Here is a 22,313-nt window from a genome sequence, read left to right as displayed (position 1 = left end):
AATGCGAGTATATCACTTCTGGTCCAATCCTTCTGCTCATGACTTCATATTTACTTCATCGAAGACAATGCGTAAAAGATGATGGTAAGAATCTACACTTCATAATGTTAAAAGTGGTGCTCCACAAGGATCCATTCTCGGTCCTCTTCTCTTTTTGATTTATATCCATAACATTAATATTTCTCTGAACAAAACCTGCATTGACCTCTTTGCCGATGATTCCACTTTGCATACAACTGGATTATTAAGTGTGACCGAAATACATCAGTATTGCGGAAAGGCTTGGATGAATACTTATGTGAAAAACTCATTGTTGTTGAGAATGGCTTTCCTGAATCTGTACAAATGGCAGCCACTCTAAATGTCTTTAAATGCGTCTAAATAAATTTTGGATGTGCCAATATCAGTCTAGGCAAGGAGCTATACTACGGGGGGAATTACTTTCAAGAAATGTGTCAATACATTGTCATTAGGAATCTCTCTAATTTTACAAGATACAATAACTTTTACTTTAAGTCGAGTATATGATAAGAAGAAACGTTAGCCCAATGAGCAATTTTCCGACAGAGTATTTTAAGTAGAGAGACAGTGAAAACATACCTAGAATATGAGTTGTGTCAAGTGTATGTATGGCGTATATTAAAAAAGACCAGTAAAATTATCCAACAAAAGTATATAAATGCATATTAATAATCGTTAGTGAATACCGAAAGTCAAAGACAATCAAAAGATCAATTATATGGAAAATAGACAATATCAAAAGCTGAAGCAGAACTAGAAAAGAAAAAGCAGAATAGACAGAAGCAGAAATTGTTTATTAAGCTAAGATTCATTCGGTCTACTATATGAACAACATGCACTATTACTCCCAAATAAGATTTACCATATTTAATACAATTGTTTAAATTTAACAAACAGGATTAATTAATGTTGAAAACAATGGTTCCTATGAAGGATACTGCGTTTAATTTGAAAGAAAGGTGCAGAAAACACGGTATTTCTACCTTATGAGTCGATAGTAGATCACAGAAAATCCTTTAGCATTCACCAATCATTTAATGTTTTTGCGTTTTCAACTATTAAATACACGGTTGCGAACTTGTTATCAGTAATTAAGATTTTCCATCAATGCATTATTCAGCAAAGAGTCGAAGGTTAATCACTCAAAATTTATGTTTGTTATACATGTGTATGTGATGATTTTGAATAAGAGTTGCACTTTTTACTAATGAAATTAAAACGACCAAACTCGTTTCCAAAGTTATTTGAGCTCAATCAAGAGATCCTACCAATGAGCTGCGATATTACAACTCCTGTCGTCTGCGAGTTTTTACCTAGTACTATCAGTGTGGTACATAATCACCACACACATACTCTGCGTCAACATGGACTCACGGACTTGATAGAATCTCTTTCCCATACAACAATGCTCGTATCTCTGTGTGTTATCAACAGGAAGGCCCGATATAGCACGTGTAAGAAGAAAAGATAAGAAATTCTCATATTTAACTAGGATTGTGCAATTCAAAAAACGTTGGGAGTTCATTGTTTCTGAATTCACAATAACAGCTTTTGAGGTTGTAAAAGATGTCGAAAGAAACACTTGGAATCGTAGTGGTAGCGATTGTCGCCTTTGTATCTCTCAATGATGGATTTCTCGAATCAGGTAAATTAAACTATTTAAAAAGATCTTCAGTGGTATTGGTGCCAAAACAAGCATTGTTTTCTTAATAACTGTAATCTACTGCAAGTAGTACGGCATCACCATGACAATAATCATAATAAATGCTAGATTCATCCCCCAAGTAAATTCACGTGTAGTTACTGGTCCCCATATTCACTCCCCTTTGTTATCATGGAATGTGTGTGTGTGTCGGTCATAAAAATAGCTAGCATGTCTTAAAACCATTAGTTTGACATATTTCATTATCAACACGAATAATGTTAACATATCTATGTAAATTTATGATTTCAACCAGTAGTCGGTGGTCCCACCAAATCTTTCAAAATTCCATTTGTTTGGAATCATCATGAAGTCCTATTCATATTGTATTTATCTTATAAATATTAATCATGCCGCGTCGGCTAGATGGGGTTAGCTGGGGTTTAGCCGGTTTTCTGGGACGCCTAATCCAACAGAACTGCGGATGTAATCGTGCACCTCAGGTATTTAGGTAGCTTTTAAAGGAGTATTCAGCATTTAAGCAGGTGGTACACAGTACCGGTACGCAGAAACTCAACAGCTGGCAATATTCGGTACGCATGCTGTCAAATCTGATAAAAAAAGTACGTGTTACGCAGGAATCGGGTAGAAGTATTCGAAACAGAGTCGGGGAGGGGGCTGCTTACCTTGCTATACTACTCACAAGAATGTGGAACCAAACGAAAGACCAGCAGAAGTTCCTGTCCATGCACCTATTTGGCAAAACGTTAATGAATAATTCATATCACATATATTTGATAATATTATATATGTGTTACAAGCTTACAGTAAATAATGGTATGAGTATATTCATTATTATTTTCAGTGCCACGAACGTCGCCGTGTTTAAAGTGTGAAAATGTCACAAATATAACTGAAGAGTGCATTGACTATACACATAAATGCCGGGTTTGTACTGAAATACCTTTTATAGTTTAAACATTGCTTTAATACATATTATTGGGTATTTCTACCCATGATCAGGATGACTTATGTATCTGATAAGACCAAACTTATGTATCTGATAAGACCAAAGTGCGGCTTGAACTTCTCTGTTTTAAAAATATGACATTATATGCAGAGGATAAAAAATATTCCCCATGTTCTATGAGTTGTCGAGAAGTTATACAATAATAGTAACATGTTGTACAGAGTGAACTGCATGAAGGGAATATCCACCAGTTCAATCATTGTAACGTATCTTTATAAATACAGGAGTATTTTTATAATCTTACCTAGTTTAACGTTATTTTTATTTTTTCGATAGTGAAAATTGATTTCCCTTAAGATTGTGACTTATACATTTTAAATAAACAAAAAATCCATCATTAGGCGTTCACAAGCGTGCATTACTTAAAAGGATACTAAAACACACATCAGCTTGAATCAGAATCAAGATAACCTGATTAGCACCAGCCTCTCAAAAATTTCAACACACATTTATGCAGTGAACATGAAGAACACCTACAACTCTGTCCGTTCCATGTGTTGACCAAACTTCAGAACTGACTCAAGTTTGTTTTATCACGAAAGTAATGAGCGAGTGAGTTCCAGAGTTTGGGCGAAGAAGAAGACCCGAAGGAGTTGATGCCATACTTTGTGGTCCTTACCTGGGGTACCTCTGATGTTTTTGATTTACCAAATATCGTGAAGATTAAGTGGTGTTTGTTTGTATATGATCTTAAAGGTTTCTAAGGCAATAGTTCTTAGTCTTCCAATTGTTAATGATGGAAGATGTGACTTAATTGATTAGGAAGAAGAATTTGATGTCTGGTCATAGTAGATAAACCGTAATGCTCGTTCTTGTATCTGTTCAATCTTATTGGTATTTAATTATCGACAAAAATGCATTCGACCAAAAATGTTAAGGGACAGAAATTAAAGTTTGACATAATAAAAGAGTAGTAGATATTAAGTTTACCTACTTTGCAGAGATTTCTCCCAACGCGTTTTAGCACATTTAATTGCATTGATGCTTTCTTACATGAGTATTGAACTTTCTTCTGCTAATTGCGCTGGTGTCAAAGTAGGGGCCAAGTTCCTATGTATTCGTTTATTGTCTCAGAGCCATTTAGGGTCCATTTCTATAATAAAACCTCCCAAACTGCACAGCAGGATTCTCAGATCGGATATCTGATAAGAAGGAACAAGGCAAGTAGATTAATATCAATACACAGAGGTTGTGAAGTGTACACATACTACTTACAAGTCACATCACGTCCTTCCTGTATTATTAACCTTTACTTAAAGTCCACACACTGGCTTAAAATAGTAAAATCTGCGGTCATTTACTCGTGTAGTCATTTTTGGTCAACCTGAACCAAACCTGGCCTATTTTGGCGGTTAGCAAGTTTGAGTCCTATATATTTCATGCATGCCAGTATCCGGTTTCGGGCGTCACATCGCGTCCTTTTAGAAGAACCATACAAACACCCCAAAGTCCATATATTGGCTTTTAACCCTTTATTTAATACGTTTTGAGTATATTTTGGTCAAACTGACCCGAGCTGTCCCTTATTCCCTGGTACCAAGTCTTTGGCGTCAAATCATCTCCTTCTAGTGGTATTAACCCACACACAAAGTCCACACACTGGATAATAATAGAAAAATATATATAAGCCTTAACCTTGAGTATTTGTTTGGTCAACCTTACATCAGAGGCTGGTATCAGTTGTTAGACCTAGATGTTCCCTACGAGCCAATCCCTGTCTTAGGATGTCTCATCAACTTCTAGTAGTATTTACCCCAACATTTGGCACGTATATATATATATTGTTTAATTATGTAGAAGATAAACCCCCACTGTTACTCTTATCGCTATGTCTGAAGTGGTCGCAGACAATTTTAGCAAAGACGACGACTTTTATTTTATCTTAAACCATTTGACAGTCTAAGTGCACCATGGTGTTTTTTTCTTATTGGCCCCCACAGTAATAAATATTCGGAACACCTCGGGTATTTTCCGTCGGAAACAATTCCGGATGTATATGGACGGATTACGATTTAGAAATCATTACATTTAACTGCACTCCAAGTAAATCGCGTAGTAATTTCAATTAAGCTGTTAACTTAATGACTATCCTCTAGGGAATCTTCGTTATTAATTCAATAATACGCTTGAAATATTGTAAGAATATAATGCGTATCTAATTAATTTTAGAAAACAAGGGTTAGGGTTACGGTTAACCCTAACCAATTCAACAAAACTGAAAGCTAGCAAAGGCAATATCGAATTGTATGTTACATGTCTACGTAATTTTGAAACATAAGAAGTGATTGAAGTATTAATTTAATGGTTTCAGTTTCACTTCTATCTCAAACTACGTCACAAAGAATAGCAACCTAATAACTGCATATCCATGATATCAATCAATAACACAGTTGGCAAACATGAACAATGCAATTGTAAAATACATCATACGTAATGAAATACATGTAAGCAATTCAGAGAGCATAATGTGTTAACTGGTGGATAATCCCCTACATATATTTGTACCATTATGTTATATTTACAGGCATGTTTTCTGGAGAGAAAAACGTACAACAACATCTATTACTACACGTTGGGATGCGCCGACAACCAGGTATGATGCATGTCTAATCTAAAAGGACCTCGGTCACTTTTAATATGATTTTGCCTTTCCAAAACTAAAAATAATAAATAATGTCAAAACCATACGTTTTAATAACATTTGTTTAATAAACCAAGAAATCATCACATGATTTTAAACTTAAAACTCAAAAAGGAAATCGAAAATTATATGTTTTATTATATGTCATATATGAAATATTTGTCATTTAAATTCATATTGTTCCCCAAAACGCTTGGACTTGGAGATGAATATACATATATATATATATATATATATATGGCTCTATCATTTTAAGCTACATTGCTTATGTTTATTTGTAACATGATATCCGACAATAAACAAATCTTTACATTTTACTGACCGTTCCAAGGCGGTACCTAACAATCCTTGATAAACATACCTAGTTTTTTTATATATAAAGTGTGTACATGCACTGTGCTGCTTGTGGAGTTTTGTGCTGTTCTTCCATGTTTCTTGTTTGAGATTTTATGTCATATGTCTTTGGCATTTACCCAGTGCCATTAAACCGGGTTTATGTTTAAACATTTTGCCACTGAGCTTGTTTCTGTAGCTTTTCGCATAAATACTGACTTGAAAACTGGTCCCTTTTAGAAACCTGTACCAATAAACAGTGATATTATATAAAGAAATGAGTATGGTCTTGAACACTGAAAACACCACTTAAATATGAATAGCCGGAACAAGCATATTTAATTATAAGGCAAAAATAACTAAATTTAACGTATTCAAGCGTATATCATTTAAGAATGACTAATAGTTTAAGAATGGGAATGTTTTAATTATCAAATCCAATTATTAATGGTTTTAGAATGAATAATAGGTTAAGAATGTGAATGTTTCAATTATCAAATCCATTTACTAATGGTTTTAGAATTATTAATAGTTTAAGAATGTGAATGATTTAATTATCAAATCCATTTACTAATAGTTTTAGAATTATTTATAGTTTAAAAATGTGAATGTTTTAATTATCAAATTCATATACTTATAGTTTTAGAATGAATGATACTTTAAGAATGTTAATGTTTCAATAATCAAATTCATTACTGATAGTTTTAGAATGAATGATACTTTAAGAATGTTAATGTTTCAATAATCAAATTCATTACTGATAGTTTTAGAATGAATGATACTTTAAGAATGTTAATGTTTTAATTATTTTTGTATCAAACCACTACGAACGCTTTCTTATTTTTTATGTAATTGATTGTTGTAGCCTCAAGCCTCTTGTCCTATTAAAACAAGGCGTTCCCTGGAAGACATCATGGCGGTATCCAGATATGATCGCAGAAACAACAGGGCTGCATTTCGTTCCCCAAGTAATTCTACCACAGGTCAATAAGTTACAGTAATATTGTCCGAGCTCAATGCGTGAATTGACTCGAAAAGTTCAGTACAAATAATGTTGTTTTCACCTCATCACAATGGATCAGACCATATCGGTGTATTGTTAACTATCGATATACTCGGCCGAAAGCCCAAAACAACATTCCTTTAAATAAATAATATTTTAAAATTACTTGATCATGGGAATTTTAACTTGTAAAATTACAAAGGATTCCATGCTAATCAATAGCGATATTATGAATGGAAATATTAATTTTAGTCGATTATTAGATTTAAAAGAACATTTTGTATTGATTATTGTTCAATAAGCGCTCCAATTTATTCGTAAACGGGGATAAACAATGTTCTTAAGATTCCCATCAAACCTGCTTCGGTTAATACTATACACTTTCCCATCCTTACACCCATCAACAACGAATACAAATAAAATTCCAACTTCGACGTCAACAATAGCGATAACACAAACAACAGCAACATCAGTGACAACAACAGCATTGACAAGACAATCATCTGAGCCAGTCGTAGAAGAAGGCTGTTGTCAATCCTGCACTAATACGCGTGAAGAACAAATTTGCAACGCCAATTTGTACGAATGCCAGCCCGGTAAAATGGTGTTTAATAATTAGTATATATAATGTATTTGTTGATGCTACATGTTGCGCTTGAAATATAACATAGTGTATTGGCTTGGATGCTTGTGAATTGCCGATTCAACGAGAAAAACACTTTTTAGTACAAGATCTACATTTTCAACCAAAAAAATTGCAGATAGGCAATCATTTAGTAGTTGTAAGAAGACTTGAAGTAACATTTAAATTATTAAGACTGGGCATAGTGAGCGTAGCGAACGAGCCCTTCTTAATCATTTAAGTATTATTTTAGGTCATCTTACTGGCTTAAAGTACAACCTCATTGGCTAACACATTGGCAATGCAATATCTAACACTGGGAGTGTGTATCGGATGAGTGGCAGCAGGTTGACCTTAAACACCCACGGAAGTTGAAGTTTCTGATAATTAAGCGTAGTTCTTAATGATTTTCTAGCTGCAGTTTCATTGGCTGAAATGTAGGTCTTATTCTTAGTAGTAGGCTTAATCAATAAGATTACTGCCACTCATCCAATACACACTTCCTGTGTCATATTAAGCGTTGACAATGTGTTAGCCAATGAATCAGTATTCTAGAGACAAAAAGATGAAATGAAGTAATGTTTTAATGATTGAGAGGGGTCTTTCGTTACACTCACTCCGCTCATTCTTCATCAATAAAATGTTCCTTCATGTCATTTTGCTATTACTTATTATATAATTTTATTCTTACTTGTTCTGTTCTAGAGTGAACTAATTATTTATCAAAACGGCATTTGATTAATTATACTTAAGATTAAAGTATTTATGTATACTATGATTTTATTTAAACCTAACGTTAAGCAAAAGAATGTGTAAAATACGAAACAATTATTTTTTGTAGGAGCATGTTACGACGAAATAGGATCCCATGGTTGCCAAATTCAAAAATATCTTGACCATGACTACTGTAACAACAAAACAAACGCCAAGAAGACGTGTAAACTGTCATGCCAACTTTGTGATTTGGGTAAGTATTTGTTTGAGATAGCTGGGACTTGTTTCATTAGATACAAATAGAAAATGTCTGTCATACGGTCGTTAGTTTGTAGTTTACATGCTCGAGTTAAATCAAAATGAAAATTGAAATAAAAACCAAATTCCTCGAAATGGAGAAAAGCTTGTTGTCTCATGTGAAAGCCATTGCATTGTAATATACAACCGACGGTCTTGCCATTAATTAATTTATTTATTATGCCCCCCCCCCCTTCGAAGAAGAGGGGTATATTGCTTTGCACAGGCATGTCGGTATGTCGGTCGGTCGGTTGGTCGGTCGGTCGGTCCGTCGGTGGACCAAAGCTTGTCCGAGTGATAACTCAACAATCCCTGTACGTATGGTCATCAAACTTCACATGAAGGTTGGGGCTGACCAGTAGATGACCCCTATTGATTTTGGGGGTCATCGGGTCAAAGGTCAAGGTCACAGTGACCTTTAATGGTAAAATAATTTTAAAGCTTGTCCGAGTGATAACTCAACAATGCCTGCACCCATGGCCCTCAAACTTGACATGGAGGTTGGGCCTGACCAGTAGTTGACCCCTATTTCTTTCAATCGCCCATCTCCGGCAAGCTTCGAGATAGGCCAATTCCTATTGGATACTGGCCGAGGTGTTCCGATTGCATTTCTTAAAAGATAATGAGATTGGTGGGACCTGTTCCATTCAATGCAAATTGAAACTTCCAAGCGTCATATGGTCGTAATGTTGTAGTTAACATGCTTCAGATAAATCAATACTGAAAATCAAACACAACCTTTTTCTGTGATGGTCATTGTACGATTCAACTGACGGTCTTCTAGTTATCTATTCATCCATTCATCCATCCACATCCATCCATCCATCCATCCATCCATCCATCCATCCACACTCATCCATCCATCCATCCATCCATCCACATCCACGTCCGTGCGTCCGTCCGTCCACCCCCCACCCCACCCCCCCCCCCCAAAAAAAAAAAAACCACCGACCCACCCATCCATCCATCCATACCATCCATACCATACATCCATCCATCCATTGCTTTACCCATATCAATTGACGACTATGTAATCGCCAAGCCTTGCGACATGGCAAACCCTAACTGAACAGTATATGTAAATTTCCAAGTCCGATTAGTTCTTGTATTATACCACATGGAAGTGGATTCTTAGCCAGTTACTTATGGAGGCTATTCGTTGCCAAAAGTCCAGACGTGTATGTGTGTATTCTAGGTTTGTATCATTGATGATTTAACAATTTACAGTTTACAACCGCCAACTCATCGGTTGTATGTTTACATTTTACACTGCACATTTTCATTTTTCATTGTACCGATTGGAGTTTTATTCTCGTTGCATCTATTCATCAGACGATTCAGTCGTGTTTATAGAGTTGTGTATGTTAAACACACGTCATCCTGTGAAAGTCACATGCCGGGTTTTATATTGCGGAGTGTAGAAGACAGATTTCAGTTCGTAGTTCTACAAAACACATTGTATGGTGGTAACTTTTCATTCGCAGGTGAACATGTTTACGAGATGAATTTAATTTTATTGATAGATAGCTCCGCCTTAACCATGTCTTAACTCCGCCTTAACCATGTCTTAACTCCTCCTTACGTCTTTCGGAAATTTCCGCTATCACTCGGCTCTATTTAAACCAATTATGGATACTTTGGACCATGGACATTGCGAACCTTATTATGGACATTACGAATCATCTATATTATGACACTATGGACTATGATTTGGAAACAGGATGGATTATAAATTATTTCATGTCGAATAAAATAATATACGATATTACAACATGTTTTTGTCTATATAATAGTAATTAATACGCACACATGACATGAAATGAGATGTATGCAAAATGATACTTGACTCAAACACAACAAAATGTAAGTCATTAGCATTAAATTATACTTCAAAAATGAAAAATCCCATTGTCTTATTTTTCTTTTAAAGCTGCACTCTCACAGATTGACCGTGTTGGCAACTATTTTTATTTTTTGTTTTGGAATTAGCCAATTTTTGCGTAAATGTCTGGATACCAGTGGTATAAGACTTCTGACAAAAGATCAGACACAGTTTTTCAGTTTTACGTTCGCAAATTGATGTTTTATGGCTAAAAGTGATAATACAGTAACGTTTTAAGAAAAATGAAAAATGTCGGCAGTTTTCCAAACAATTTAGATCTGTTTTATTGTGAGTAATCTTATTATTTGTATAGAAAGCATTGCTGCCAAAATCAGCCGCGTCTGGGACAAAAAAGGGTTATCAAAACTGTCAATCTATGAGAGTGCAGCTTTAAATTACTATAGACACTATTTTAAATTCAACCATTAGAGGACACTTTCTTGCCTTTTTGCAATGTTTAAGATTGCAAGTAATATTAGATAATTTAAAATTTACGAAGAAAAAAATCTATTTATTCACTAAGATGCCCCAGAGGTTTCTTACCTGGTAGTTGGAACTGTATGGATAAAATACACTAAGATTACAACTTCATATAACTCGTACATTATACTGTAACGAATACTATTTTATAGGTAATTAATAAAGTATTTTAATGATGAAGTCAATTTATTGCTAATAAACAATTATTACTTGCTGCTAGCTTTTATACCCCACCCACACTCAACAGTCAGGGCTTTTTTCACATTTAGGTGAAGCGGACCTAGCCCTTTTGGAGGGGAAAAATCGCGCGTTTGTTTTTCTAATCTAAGACTCACGATATTTTTTTTCATTTGAAATCCCCCACTTGATTGTTAAGGTTCATAGCGGCAGATCCCGTAATTCATAACTGGGGGACACAAGTGGGTTGGAGGGCTGTTCTTCCATCCACATGGATATTTTGTTTCAATGATGTATTGAAATTACACGTTTACACCATACATGCTTATTAAGATAGTAAATGTATAACATCAGACAAAACTAGGTGGATATCATTATGATGTCCATCAAAAGTTTCGTGGGTTTGCTGGAGCAGGTTTTGAACAGGGACTTGCGTTAGAGGGGCGTTACTTAAGGGCACAACTTTTTGGACATGATCCCTCGAGTGGGCATGACATTAATATGTTTAAAATGTGGGAAGTGGGGTTAAGGGATCCCCCCCCCCCCCCCCCCCCCTAGAATATATGAAATATTTTTAGTCTGAATTGGTGCATTATGGCGTAATTATGTACTTTTTTTTCTGAGAAATATTGACAAAAAATAACCATTAAGTTTACTTGCGGGCCAACTGGGGGGGGGGGACAAGCCCTACAGCTCCCCATCCCCCCCACTGAACAACCCGCCCATGGTCCACTTGTAAATAAAATAAATGCCTGCTTGGGTATATAAGTAAAAAACACTGACAGTGGCAGTATAAATCTGGGTCCGTTAGCCCAGCTCAGATACACCCAACTGCAATTGACTAAATAATATGGTGATTTAAAACCCATTTAGGAACATTGATCGTCAAAATAAAATAAAAGATGTAAAAAATAAAAGTTAATTTGAGTTTTTATTGAGAGAGAGTACTCGGACTTACAACCGGGAATTTACAGGAGATTGGCGAAGATGTTATCTCCCTTGCTTGATTCGACGGAAATAAACGAAAGAAAATCTGATTCGTTAGCTCCGCCCATTCACCTCCGTTTCTTTCTGTGACATTTACCATATAAGGTATAGGCGAAATCGTCTATCCTTGTAATTCTGAACTTGTCAATTGACTTTTGTAAGCCTGGACTTGTTGGACTGCAAATGTTCATTTTACGAATGCGAGTGCACAGGCATCTGAATCATTGTTTGTCACTAAAATGTTGTTTAAAAACCATTTTGGGTACATACAATGAGATAAACAACACATCTGTAACGTGCCGGCTGTATGTTCAATCGGTGTCGTAGAGCCTATATGGATCGCTCTTATATAAATTTTCCTCAGGCTACTTTGCCTTATGATTAAAACAAATGATTCGAAAAATGATTGGTGAGTTAAAACATAATCAACCAAATAATCAGGGTTCAAAGATCATGCATTGGTTTATATAAATTTCAGTCACTTTAATGATGAATGGCTTTCTCTTACGGGAGCTTGTTTATTGGCAATGCAAAATACCTTAACCTTTGTCAGCGCGCAGATCGCAATGCTCTGTGGCCAACGCAGTTCTCAGGTATGAGGCTTATTAGAGTTTCTAGCCACCAGTTCCGTTCACCAGACTAGATCGCAATGCTCTATGTATCTGGCTACTTGAACTGGAACGCTAGATAACCCTATAGATGTCAAGTTCCTGGTGCCTTTTTATCCCACAGATCCCAATGCTCTGTGTTCAATACTAAACAACCAGAAGGTCAAGACTCTAATTATTTGCCTTCAAAAGACTATTTCCGGTTTACTGTTTGAAGTTACCTCGACGGCGGTCAAACACAGAATGAATCTTTTAGCTAAGCGACGCGCTTATATACTCACTGGGCGGACGAGTTCATTATTAAGATGGGTAAAACGGGTATATTCCACTTTGCGAAAACATGAAGGGAGACAGCTTTATTTTTACTTATACTGTTTATGAAAACAACTCCCGGTTAATTAATAATGTTTAACATAATTTCTTTAATTATTATTGTCGCTAATAAAATATTTGTATGGAATAAATAAGTCTAAAATGTAAAACTAACCTTTGAAATACACCGCCAGACATTTAACTTTGTAAGCGTAAATGGCTAATTTATAACAAAGGGCGGTAATCGTGCAACTATGCGGTTACGCTACACATCTGAAGATATTTAGCGTCTTTGATATACAAAAAAAGTCTTTTCGTGATATTATGGAATGGAATTAATTTATCTGTACACTGAAGCATAAAATAACTTCAGTAGGTCTGTGTTTAGTACTGTTTACACGGGGGAAATTGAAGATATGAATTTGCTGTACTCTTTCCGACTAAAGAAAAACACGAGAATTGGACATTGAATTATGCTTGTTTGTCTAAAGACAATATAGTTATACCAACATATCGCACACCATTTTAAAGGTAATTGACTCTTCTTTCCATGTCACTTATTTAAAAATGGATTGTTAATATGTTGGTTGAGAAATTTGCATAAAACTGGACTCTACCGTGAAATCGGGTAAGTTTGAGTTACATACCTTGTTTCTTTTTTGTATATGAAAGACACTAAATATCTTCAGATGTGTTGTTTATCTCATTGTATGTACCCAAAATGGTTTTAAACAACATTTAAGAGGCAAACAATGATTCAGATGCCTGTGTGCGAGTGTCGACTGTAGGATTGCAGTTTTACATATGCACGATTCGGCTTTCTAAATTACATCATCATATTGTTAAAGGCAAGTTATACGATCTATGTTTTAGTGAGTTTATACAGGGTCGATCTGACAAATATACATTTTGACTACTATAATGACAAATGACAAATCAATACGGAACAACTGACGAATAGAAACAACAAATAGCATGTCTACATTGACAAATGTAAGAGATATTTAGTACGATTAAGAAGCACATTGTGGGAATAACACGTCTGGACTTTTGGCAACGAATAGCCTCCATACTTACTATGCTACCCAATTGGAAATGAGTTATTGTAAATGACGTAATGATCTATTCGCCTTAACCACATGTAGGTAATACATGATTTCAAGATTCAAGATTAATTTACGGAATATCCAGAAGGCCATAGCCCATGTGGACAAAAATATACATACAATATAGTCAACGTATTTGTGTCAATATTCAAACTAAGTCCAATTTAAAGCACATACTAATCGAACTAGTGACAAATGAAAGGTGAAGTCTTAATGATCTAACAACAACAATAAATCAATAATCCATTGAAAAGATATACAAGTATATTAATTATGTCGATGCATGATGTCAACGTTCGTATAGGAGGAATTTCTAACTACGTCATTGCTTTCTGCTATGTATACCATGTGATCACAGTGACTTGGTGACAAAGGCTCATTAAAGTCACAATAAATAATTTCAACTAGCCAAAATTATAGTATACATACTTGAACATGTATATTATCAATCTAATACATTGCCATATTACAGTATAGGATATTTTTGAATTTTGTCAAAACTCATTTTATGTTTATGGCAATGTATTATATTGATAATATAGATGTTCAAGTATGTATAAAATATAATTTTGGCTATTATTTAATGAGCCTTTGTCATCAAGCCACTGTGCACGTGATACACAATTACAAGGAAGGTAGTAAAAAAATGTAAACAATTGTTTTTGCAGTAAAATTTACTGAAAGTGATTCCTGGTACAAAATTTATCTCAGAATTCAGTTGTTGAATTAAAGTGGTGGACACAGAGCTTCCGAGGTTTAACGATATATGTTTACATTTCCAAAAGGTATAATAATGTAATAAATATGGTATGTTGCCGGTTTAACATAAGATCTTTAGTGAACAAGTTGCATTGGAATTCTTTGATATATTGTAGTATTGCTTCTAGCTTAGAATTTAGGTGAACATGCGTATGAAATGGATATATAATACTATATGTATATATCTCAGTCGTTTCTATCCAGATACCAAATGTATAAACTAGGTGTCGATGATTTATGATTTAGAAGTTAATTGCTTTTGGGTTTTTACAGATGCAGTGCCTGTATTAAAGCTGGGATAGACAAGGTCACAACAGTGCAGGTTGATGACGGGATTATGCAGTCATATACATCAATGTGTTGTCAATACATATTATATTAAAATATAATACTAAATACATTCTTCAGTAATTCCAGAAATATATGTTGTTATTATGTTTTTAAGATTAAAAAATGTGAAGTGAAATTGATGTTTTAAAAAATCACCCGTAATAATAATTTTGCAATGTACGCATTCTTAGGTAACTAGTTTAAAATTTGTGTCTTCTTATTATGTCGAACAAACAAAGTACGGCTGTTCAAAGATAACCGATGCGGTTTCAATGTAACGGATGTTAAATCAAATGTTCAAATGATTGATTTACATTTCAAATTGGCTTTACAAATTTTAAAACTTGTTTTACTGTTACATCTATGAAAGTAGTCATGTACAAACATGTACACAGACAGAAATACCCAGTACACAGCTAAGGTATTGCGTAACTGTTTAAATGAATGAATAGTAGTTTGACTGAACTGCCTTTCCATACTTGAATCAATTTATTTTCCGCACTCATATGCCGCGGCCGTCATAGGAGAAAATGAACAGCATTTGCCTAAAAACTCACCAAGCGCTCATGTGACCGCTCCTGCCACGCGGAAACCCATCACCATAGCAACTAGAGCCTCCCCCTGACCCCCCCCCCCCCGCCAACAACCACGAACAAATAACAAAGACAAACACGCAACGAAACGGCGTTGACAACGTGGTGCCACTAAACTCTACCTCATCGACAATACAGAGAGACTCCAATGAATCAGGACTTCAGGAGTAGTTTCTAGAAGGTCACAAGATATTCACAGAGACCGCTGAATTGATAAACACTAAACGCGGAAGCTAAGCACTAATGCTTACTGTGTTCAAAAGTGACTGCGATACGATAGAAAGCCCCTGATTCTGGCCAAAGAAGATGTATTGTCGCCGATGGTACTCGGAAAGGGCATGGTAAGATATGTTTAATGTCGCTAACAACTACAATGAACATAATAATGAATAGTACAATGCTAATTTTTCTTATGTTTTACATTTCCACTCTAGTAAATATGAGTAATGTAACTCCGACTAAGTGCAATATTCTTACATGGAACGTAAGAGATGCCATGTCGTCAGCTGGCTCTTTAAGTAATGCACCAGTCAATTGTAACCACGCCCCCCCCCCAGGTCTGGGGGTTTTACCGGTGATAGCCGGGGAAATGGGCCGTGTTTTTACCTTTATGGAAGCCCCGCAGTGCCGGGTGAATGCGGTGGTTTTGTCTTCGCTTTAAATACAGCGGGGAATGGGCCTTACCTAGGGTCCCTGGGGTTCGGGGGCATTTGGCGGGGATTTTACCATCTGTTCGTCCTCGCAGGGCGGGAATTTTAGCCGGGGTTGGCTAGACCGAAAGTCAAAGTCCCCGCTATTCTCCGGACCTGGGGGGGGGGCGTGGTTACAATTGACTGGTGCATAATCTTCTAGACACGACATCGACATTGCATGTATTCCCGAGCACAAACTTAAGTCACCCAGCGCCACATTCATAGATACACTACACTCGTCATATAGGTATATCTGTGTCTGTGAACAAGCTGACTTAAACGCTAAATGGGGTAAAGGAGGTTTGAGCATAATGTATAAGAAATCTCTCACTTTCGCTGTGCAAGAACTGAGAAACATTAAATCAACTCGCTTGACTGGTATAAAATTAACAAGTGTAGAGTCCACTATTGTTACGCCTATCTTATGCATGTATCTACCATCGGCAAATTATACATTTGATGATTATATAAAATGCTTAACCGAACTACAAATTATTTATGATATGTATTCAAATGACGGTTTTATAGTGCTATGTGGTGGTGCTAATGTGCAACTAACTGATATTAATGACAAAAGGTCAACTGCATTTAATAAGTTTTTATCTGACAACGAACTTTCGCCGTGTATAAACAGAGTAGTGAATTTCACATTAAAGCCAAGTAAAAGTAATCTAGATTATGTTGTACTGTATTAGGTAAATCGCAGTTAGATATTGTGTTAGATAGCTGATTTGTTAACGATGGTTGTTGTGTTGTATCCGATCATTTACCCATTGTAACCACTGTCTGTTTTCCGTTATATCACTTCACTTTGCCTGATAAACTATTAATTGCATTGAACAAATGTACAGATCAACATTTTAACACATACGCAGCCGCTCTTGATAACAAACTGTGCAAACTTAGTCTTGATAGTATACGGTTGTGTAATACTGATATACACTCACTCTATGATCATATAATTAGATCAATGTTAGAATGTGCTGAATCAAACTTACCCATGTCAAAATATAACATATGCTTGCTAAGCCTTATTGGACTAGTGATGTAAAATTCGCACATATGATACAAAAAGATGAACGAAAAAATGGTGTTCTGCAGGAAAACCCAGAGAGCGTGATAATCTACTATATGTCAGTTACAAACCGGCAAAACGAACATTCATCAACACCCAAAAGGCTGCTATATACAATTGCAATGAAAAGTTTTATAATGACTTAAACGAGGCTGCGGAGTGTGACATGCGTCTATTTTGGTATGAAGTAAAGACGAAACGTACTTCTAGATCAAATCCAATAAATGAACTAGCTATAGTACCTCAATGAGGCACCCACACCAAATATCAAATGATTTTCGTGACTACTACTCACAAACTTTCAAACCTAAGAGTGCACCACATTTCGACAACGAATTTCTGAACAAATTGGATTTTGATGTTAATGCATTCATACAATCTAATGATTATGAGTTCGATCCAAATTTAACAGAAAACGTACATATCGAAGAGTTAAATAATGCTATCAGAAAAATGAAGATGAGAAAAGCCCCCGGATATGACAAAGTAACTCCGGAGTACATAAAATACGGCGGTAAAACTCTGCGGGCATATATTGCACGACTATTCACGCTAATGATCAAATGCTCTTACGTTCCAGAAGAATGCAAACTTGGTATCATTCTCCCAGTTCACAAAGAGGGAAAACCAAAAAGTCCTCCCCAAGTAGCTACAGACCTATTTCTCTATTGCTATACAGAAACCTAACCCTAACCCTCCTCAAGTAGCTACAGACCTATTTCTCTATTGCCGGTGCTATACAAGCTATTTGAAAATGTCATCCATAGCCGTCTAAATACATGGTGTGCAGACAATGGCATCGACTTTCCTCATAAACAACAAAATGCATACCAAAAGCATATCGGGCCCGTAACAACATCGTTCAACGTACAAGAAGCAGTTGCGAATAGACTGGAGCTCGGATCAAGTGTTTACTGTGCAACCATCTTTCAGACCCAGAATTGTTTGTTTAGATATCGTGAAATATTGCAAAATTTACATATTAACACTAAAGAGTTGTCATCTGAAAATCTTATCCAATCTGTTTAAATCTGTCGAACCATCTTTCAGACCCAGAATTTTGTGTTTAGATATCGTATATATTGCAATATTTACATATTAACACTAAATAATTGTCATCTGAAAATCTTATCCAATCTGTTTAAATCTGTCGAACCATCTTTCAGACCCAGAATTTTGTGTTTAGATATCGTATATATTGCAATATTTACATATTAACACTAAATAATTGTCATCTGAAAATCTTATCCAATCTGTTAAAATCTAGTCACATATACGGAGTCACACAAAATCTAGTAACCCTAGTTACGCCTGTAATTTAGTGAAAAATGCACTCCAACGGAGGACAAAAATGTATAAAGCAGTCCAATTACTTTTAATATTATCACGGAGAAAGAAAAACACTAAGCCTAAAGGTTAGAGCCCAAACTCCTACCAGACACAAGATACTTGTCAAAAACTGTACACACTTTTACATGTATCATATTTATTGACCTTGAATAAAAAACGCGAAACCTTCTAGAAACACAGATAAACAGAACACCAAAGAATAAGCTACGCGTTAACTAGAAAGAAAACAATTTACGAAAAATGAAAAGATGACAATTTGCACTTACTTGTTAAGTACTCGTTAGAATAAATATCCAAATACACACTATTTAACACCAAAACACTTTGATAAAAAAACAGAGATAGAAAACACGTATAGTCAAAAAGAAAACACGTCCAGGAAAGTAAGTTCTTTCTCCAGCGACGAAGGAACACGGATGAAGACTGATGAAGACGGATACAGGAAATTGAGAGTTGTGAAGCTACTCAAAGCGCTCACGTAAAGAATACGGAGTTCATGGTTTCACAGATGTAGAGATTGGGAGCGGTGACGCTGCTCACGTAAAGAATACGGAGTTCATGGTTTCACAGATGTAGAGATTGGGAGCGGTGACGCTGCTCACGTAAAGAATACGGAGTCCATGGTTTTACAGATGTAGAGATGGGAGCGGTGACGCTGCTCACGTAAAGAATACGGAGTCCATGGTTTCACAGATGTAGAGATTGAGAGCGGTGACGCTGCTCACGTAAAGAATACGGAGTCCATGGTTTCACAGATGTAGAAATTGAGAGCGGTGACGCTGCTCACGTAAAGAATACGGAGTCCATGGTTTCACAGATGTAGAGATGGGAGCGGTGACGCTGCTCACGTAAAGAATACGGAGTCCATGGTTTCACAGATGTAGAGATTGAGAGCGGTGACGCTGCTCACGTAAAGAATACGGAGTCCATGGTTTCACAGATGTAGAGATTGAGAGCGGTGACGCTGCTCACGTAAAGAATACGGAGTCCATGGTTTCACAGATATAGAGATTGAGAGCGGTGACGCTGCTCACGTAAAGAATACGGAGTCCATGGTTTCACAGATGTAGAGATTGAGAGCGGTGACGCTGCTCACGTAAAGAATACGGAGTCCATGGTTTCACAGATGTAGAGATTGGGAGCGGTGACGCTGCTCAAACGCGCTCACGTAAAGAATACGGAGTCCATGGTTTCACAGATATAGAGATTGAGAGCGGTGACGCTGCTCAAACGCGATCACGTAAAGAATACGGAGTCCATGGTTTCACAGATATAGAGATTGAGAGCGGTGACGCTGCTCAAACGCGCTTAAGTAAAGAATACGGTGTTCATATCACAGGGACAAACTACAAATTTTAATGAAATGGGCGGGTGGGACGGGGAGGGTAGACCTATGGCGGTTATCTATGAAGCAGCGGAGAGAAGAAATGCCCTCGCGTCACCGACCTCGCTGTGGCACCCGGACGTCGCCGGGGCAGGAAGATCTCAAGCGCACGTGTATAGGCGGGGTGGCCATTCCAACGCGACGTCGCCTCGTGGTTTCAACGCGGAAGCTGGCACCGCTGGCTTTCAGTGTGTGAAGTTTCGTCGGAGAGCCAATTTTAACCAGGGTATAAGTACGACGGGTGTCAGTCCGGTTTATATACTTTTATTCGAATCACAAGGAGAAAAAGCATGGAAAACAGTATACATGTATATTCCAGACAACATATTAAGATACATAAATGAATACTTTCACCAAGTAATTTAAATACACAGTACCTGGTTAATACAAAGGAAACAAACAATTAAGCTCAGTTTTAGAAACATAAAGGATATTTTAATAGTACCGTGTAACCTTCTTCTATTTGGGGGAAGTTTGTATTTAAACTCAAAGTTATAATTAAAAGTTATAATTTAAGGTTTCATTATCAATTAAAGTGTAACTTTTTATAAAACACATTGAACTTGACATTTTATCGTGCAACGTGGAAAATATCGAAAGCACTGTTCTGCAATTTATGAACTGGTCCCTTAGTTGGAACAATGTCTTGAGTATTATCAAATATAGTTGGCGGCCTTCGCCGACTAATTAAATACAGTAATGTAAATAAATGAAACATATACCAGCGGTGTAAAAGTATTGTTTTGCAACAATTCAAAAGATTAATAGATATGAAAAGGTTTCCAAGTTGTAACTAAACGACCGTCAGGACAGCGATGCCCGAGAGATAGAATGGCGGGAATGTTACGGTGATTTCGTGCATAATTGAATTCTAATACATGTAATAGTTAACCAATTGAAAGTTGTTTGACCACTATAATGCGTACACACTGACCACTCTCACACACGCTCTATAATAATGTACGCGCAATCTGAACACAACATTAACTAATGAAACTAAAACGACCAAACTCCTTATCAAAGTTATTTGAGTTCAATCAAGTGGTCTTAACCGTGAGCTGCGATATTGCTTCTCCTGTCGTGTGTGAGTTTTCACCGACTGTCAGTGCAGTACAGAACCACTGCGGCAACGGTCCTTGATAGAATCTCTTCCCTATACAACAGTGCTCATATCTATGTGTGTTATCAACAGGAAGGCCCGATATAGCACTTTTAAGAAGAAAAGATAAGAAATTCTCATATTCAACTAGGATTGTGCAATTCAAGAAACGTTGGGAGCTCATTGTTTCTGAATTCACAATAACAGCTTTCGAGTTTGTAAAAGATGTCGAAAGAAACACTTGGAATCGTATTGGTAGCGATTTTCGCCTTTGTAGCTCTCAATGATGGATTTCTCGAATCAGGTAAATTAAAATATTTTTAAGATCTTTAGTGAAATCTGTGGCAAAACAAATGTCGTTTTTTAAAAACAGTAATCGACGACAACTTCGGCAGCATCATGACAATATTCATAATAAATGCTAGATACATTCCTCCCCCAAGTAAATTCACGTGTAGTTACTGTGTCCCACATTAACTAACCCTTCGTTATCGTGAAATGTATGTGTATCTGTCATAGACATCAGCTAGCATGTCTTAAAACCATTATTTTCACATATTCCTTTACCAACGCGAATAATGTTAACTGACATTTGTATGTAACTATATGAGTTAAGCTTGGTAACCTTGTATTTCTCAGTTTGAGGATGAAACCCAACTCACAACATTAATCGAACATGGGTCCTGGTGTTCGGTGGTCCCACCAGTGGTCGGTGGTCTCACCAGGTCTTTTAAAATTACATCTGTCTGGAATCATCATTAATATTAATCGTGTCGCGTCGGCTAGATGGGGTTGGCTGGGGTTTTGCTAGTTTTTCGGGACGCCTTATACAAAATAACGGAGGATGTAGCCGTGCAACTCAGCTTTTTGTACAAGATAATTGGTGACTTTTTAAGGAATATGCAGCATTTTAAGAGGACGATACGCTGTACGTAGATACTCAACAGCTGGCAATATTCGGTACGCAGACTGTCAAATCGGATAAAAAGTACGTGTTACACAGGAATTGGGTAGAAAACACGGCGTATTAAAAACACAGCCTGAGAGGGGCTGCTTACGTTGTTACACTACTTACAATAATGTGGAACCAAACGAAAGACCACCAGCTTTTTAAAGAAGAAAATATGGTTTAAATTATTAACCCCGTTCCTGTCCAACTGTTTCGCAAAACATTAT

The 22,313-nt window shown here is 36.4% G+C and overlaps 1 protein-coding gene across 3 annotated transcripts; it reads left to right on the top strand.

Moving 5' to 3' along the window:
* The first annotated feature begins 1,553 nt into the window (after window positions 1-1,553).
* On the top strand, window positions 1,554-14,999 carry LOC128241846 (uncharacterized). Of its 3 annotated transcripts, none has more exons than XM_052958948.1 (7): window positions 1,554-1,666; window positions 2,529-2,611; window positions 5,218-5,286; window positions 6,533-6,635; window positions 7,117-7,266; window positions 8,134-8,259; window positions 14,888-14,999. In XM_052958948.1, exons 1-7 carry the CDS (start codon window positions 1,588-1,590, stop codon window positions 14,914-14,916), a joined length of 639 nt encoding a protein of 212 aa, XP_052814908.1. In that variant the 5' UTR covers window positions 1,554-1,587; the 3' UTR covers window positions 14,917-14,999. The 3 variants fall into 3 exon arrangements, with proteins under 3 accessions (XP_052814908.1, XP_052814907.1, XP_052814909.1); XM_052958947.1 differs by having other exon boundaries at window positions 6,533-6,650; XM_052958949.1 differs by lacking the exon at window positions 7,117-7,266 and having other exon boundaries at window positions 6,533-6,650.
* Window positions 15,000-22,313: the final 7,314 nt, after the last annotated feature.

The sequence above is a fragment of the Mya arenaria genome, chromosome 7, assembly GCF_026914265.1.
Source record: "Mya arenaria isolate MELC-2E11 chromosome 7, ASM2691426v1".
Classification (NCBI taxonomy): domain Eukaryota; kingdom Metazoa; phylum Mollusca; class Bivalvia; order Myida; family Myidae; genus Mya; species Mya arenaria.
This window is presented reverse-complemented; position numbering and strand designations above follow the sequence as displayed.

Coding starts and splice junctions, on each gene's coding strand:
- LOC128241846 (XM_052958947.1), top strand. CDS start 1,588: ATGTCGAAAGAAACACTTGGAATCGTAGTGGTAGCGATTGTCGCCTTT. Junction 2,612..5,217: donor ACTATACACATAAATGCCGG/GTTTGTACTGAA, acceptor TTATATTTACAG/GCATGTTTTCTGGAGAGAAA. Junction 6,651..7,116: donor CCCAAGTAATTCTACCACAG/GTCAATAAGTTA, acceptor CGTCAACAATAG/CGATAACACAAACAACAGCA.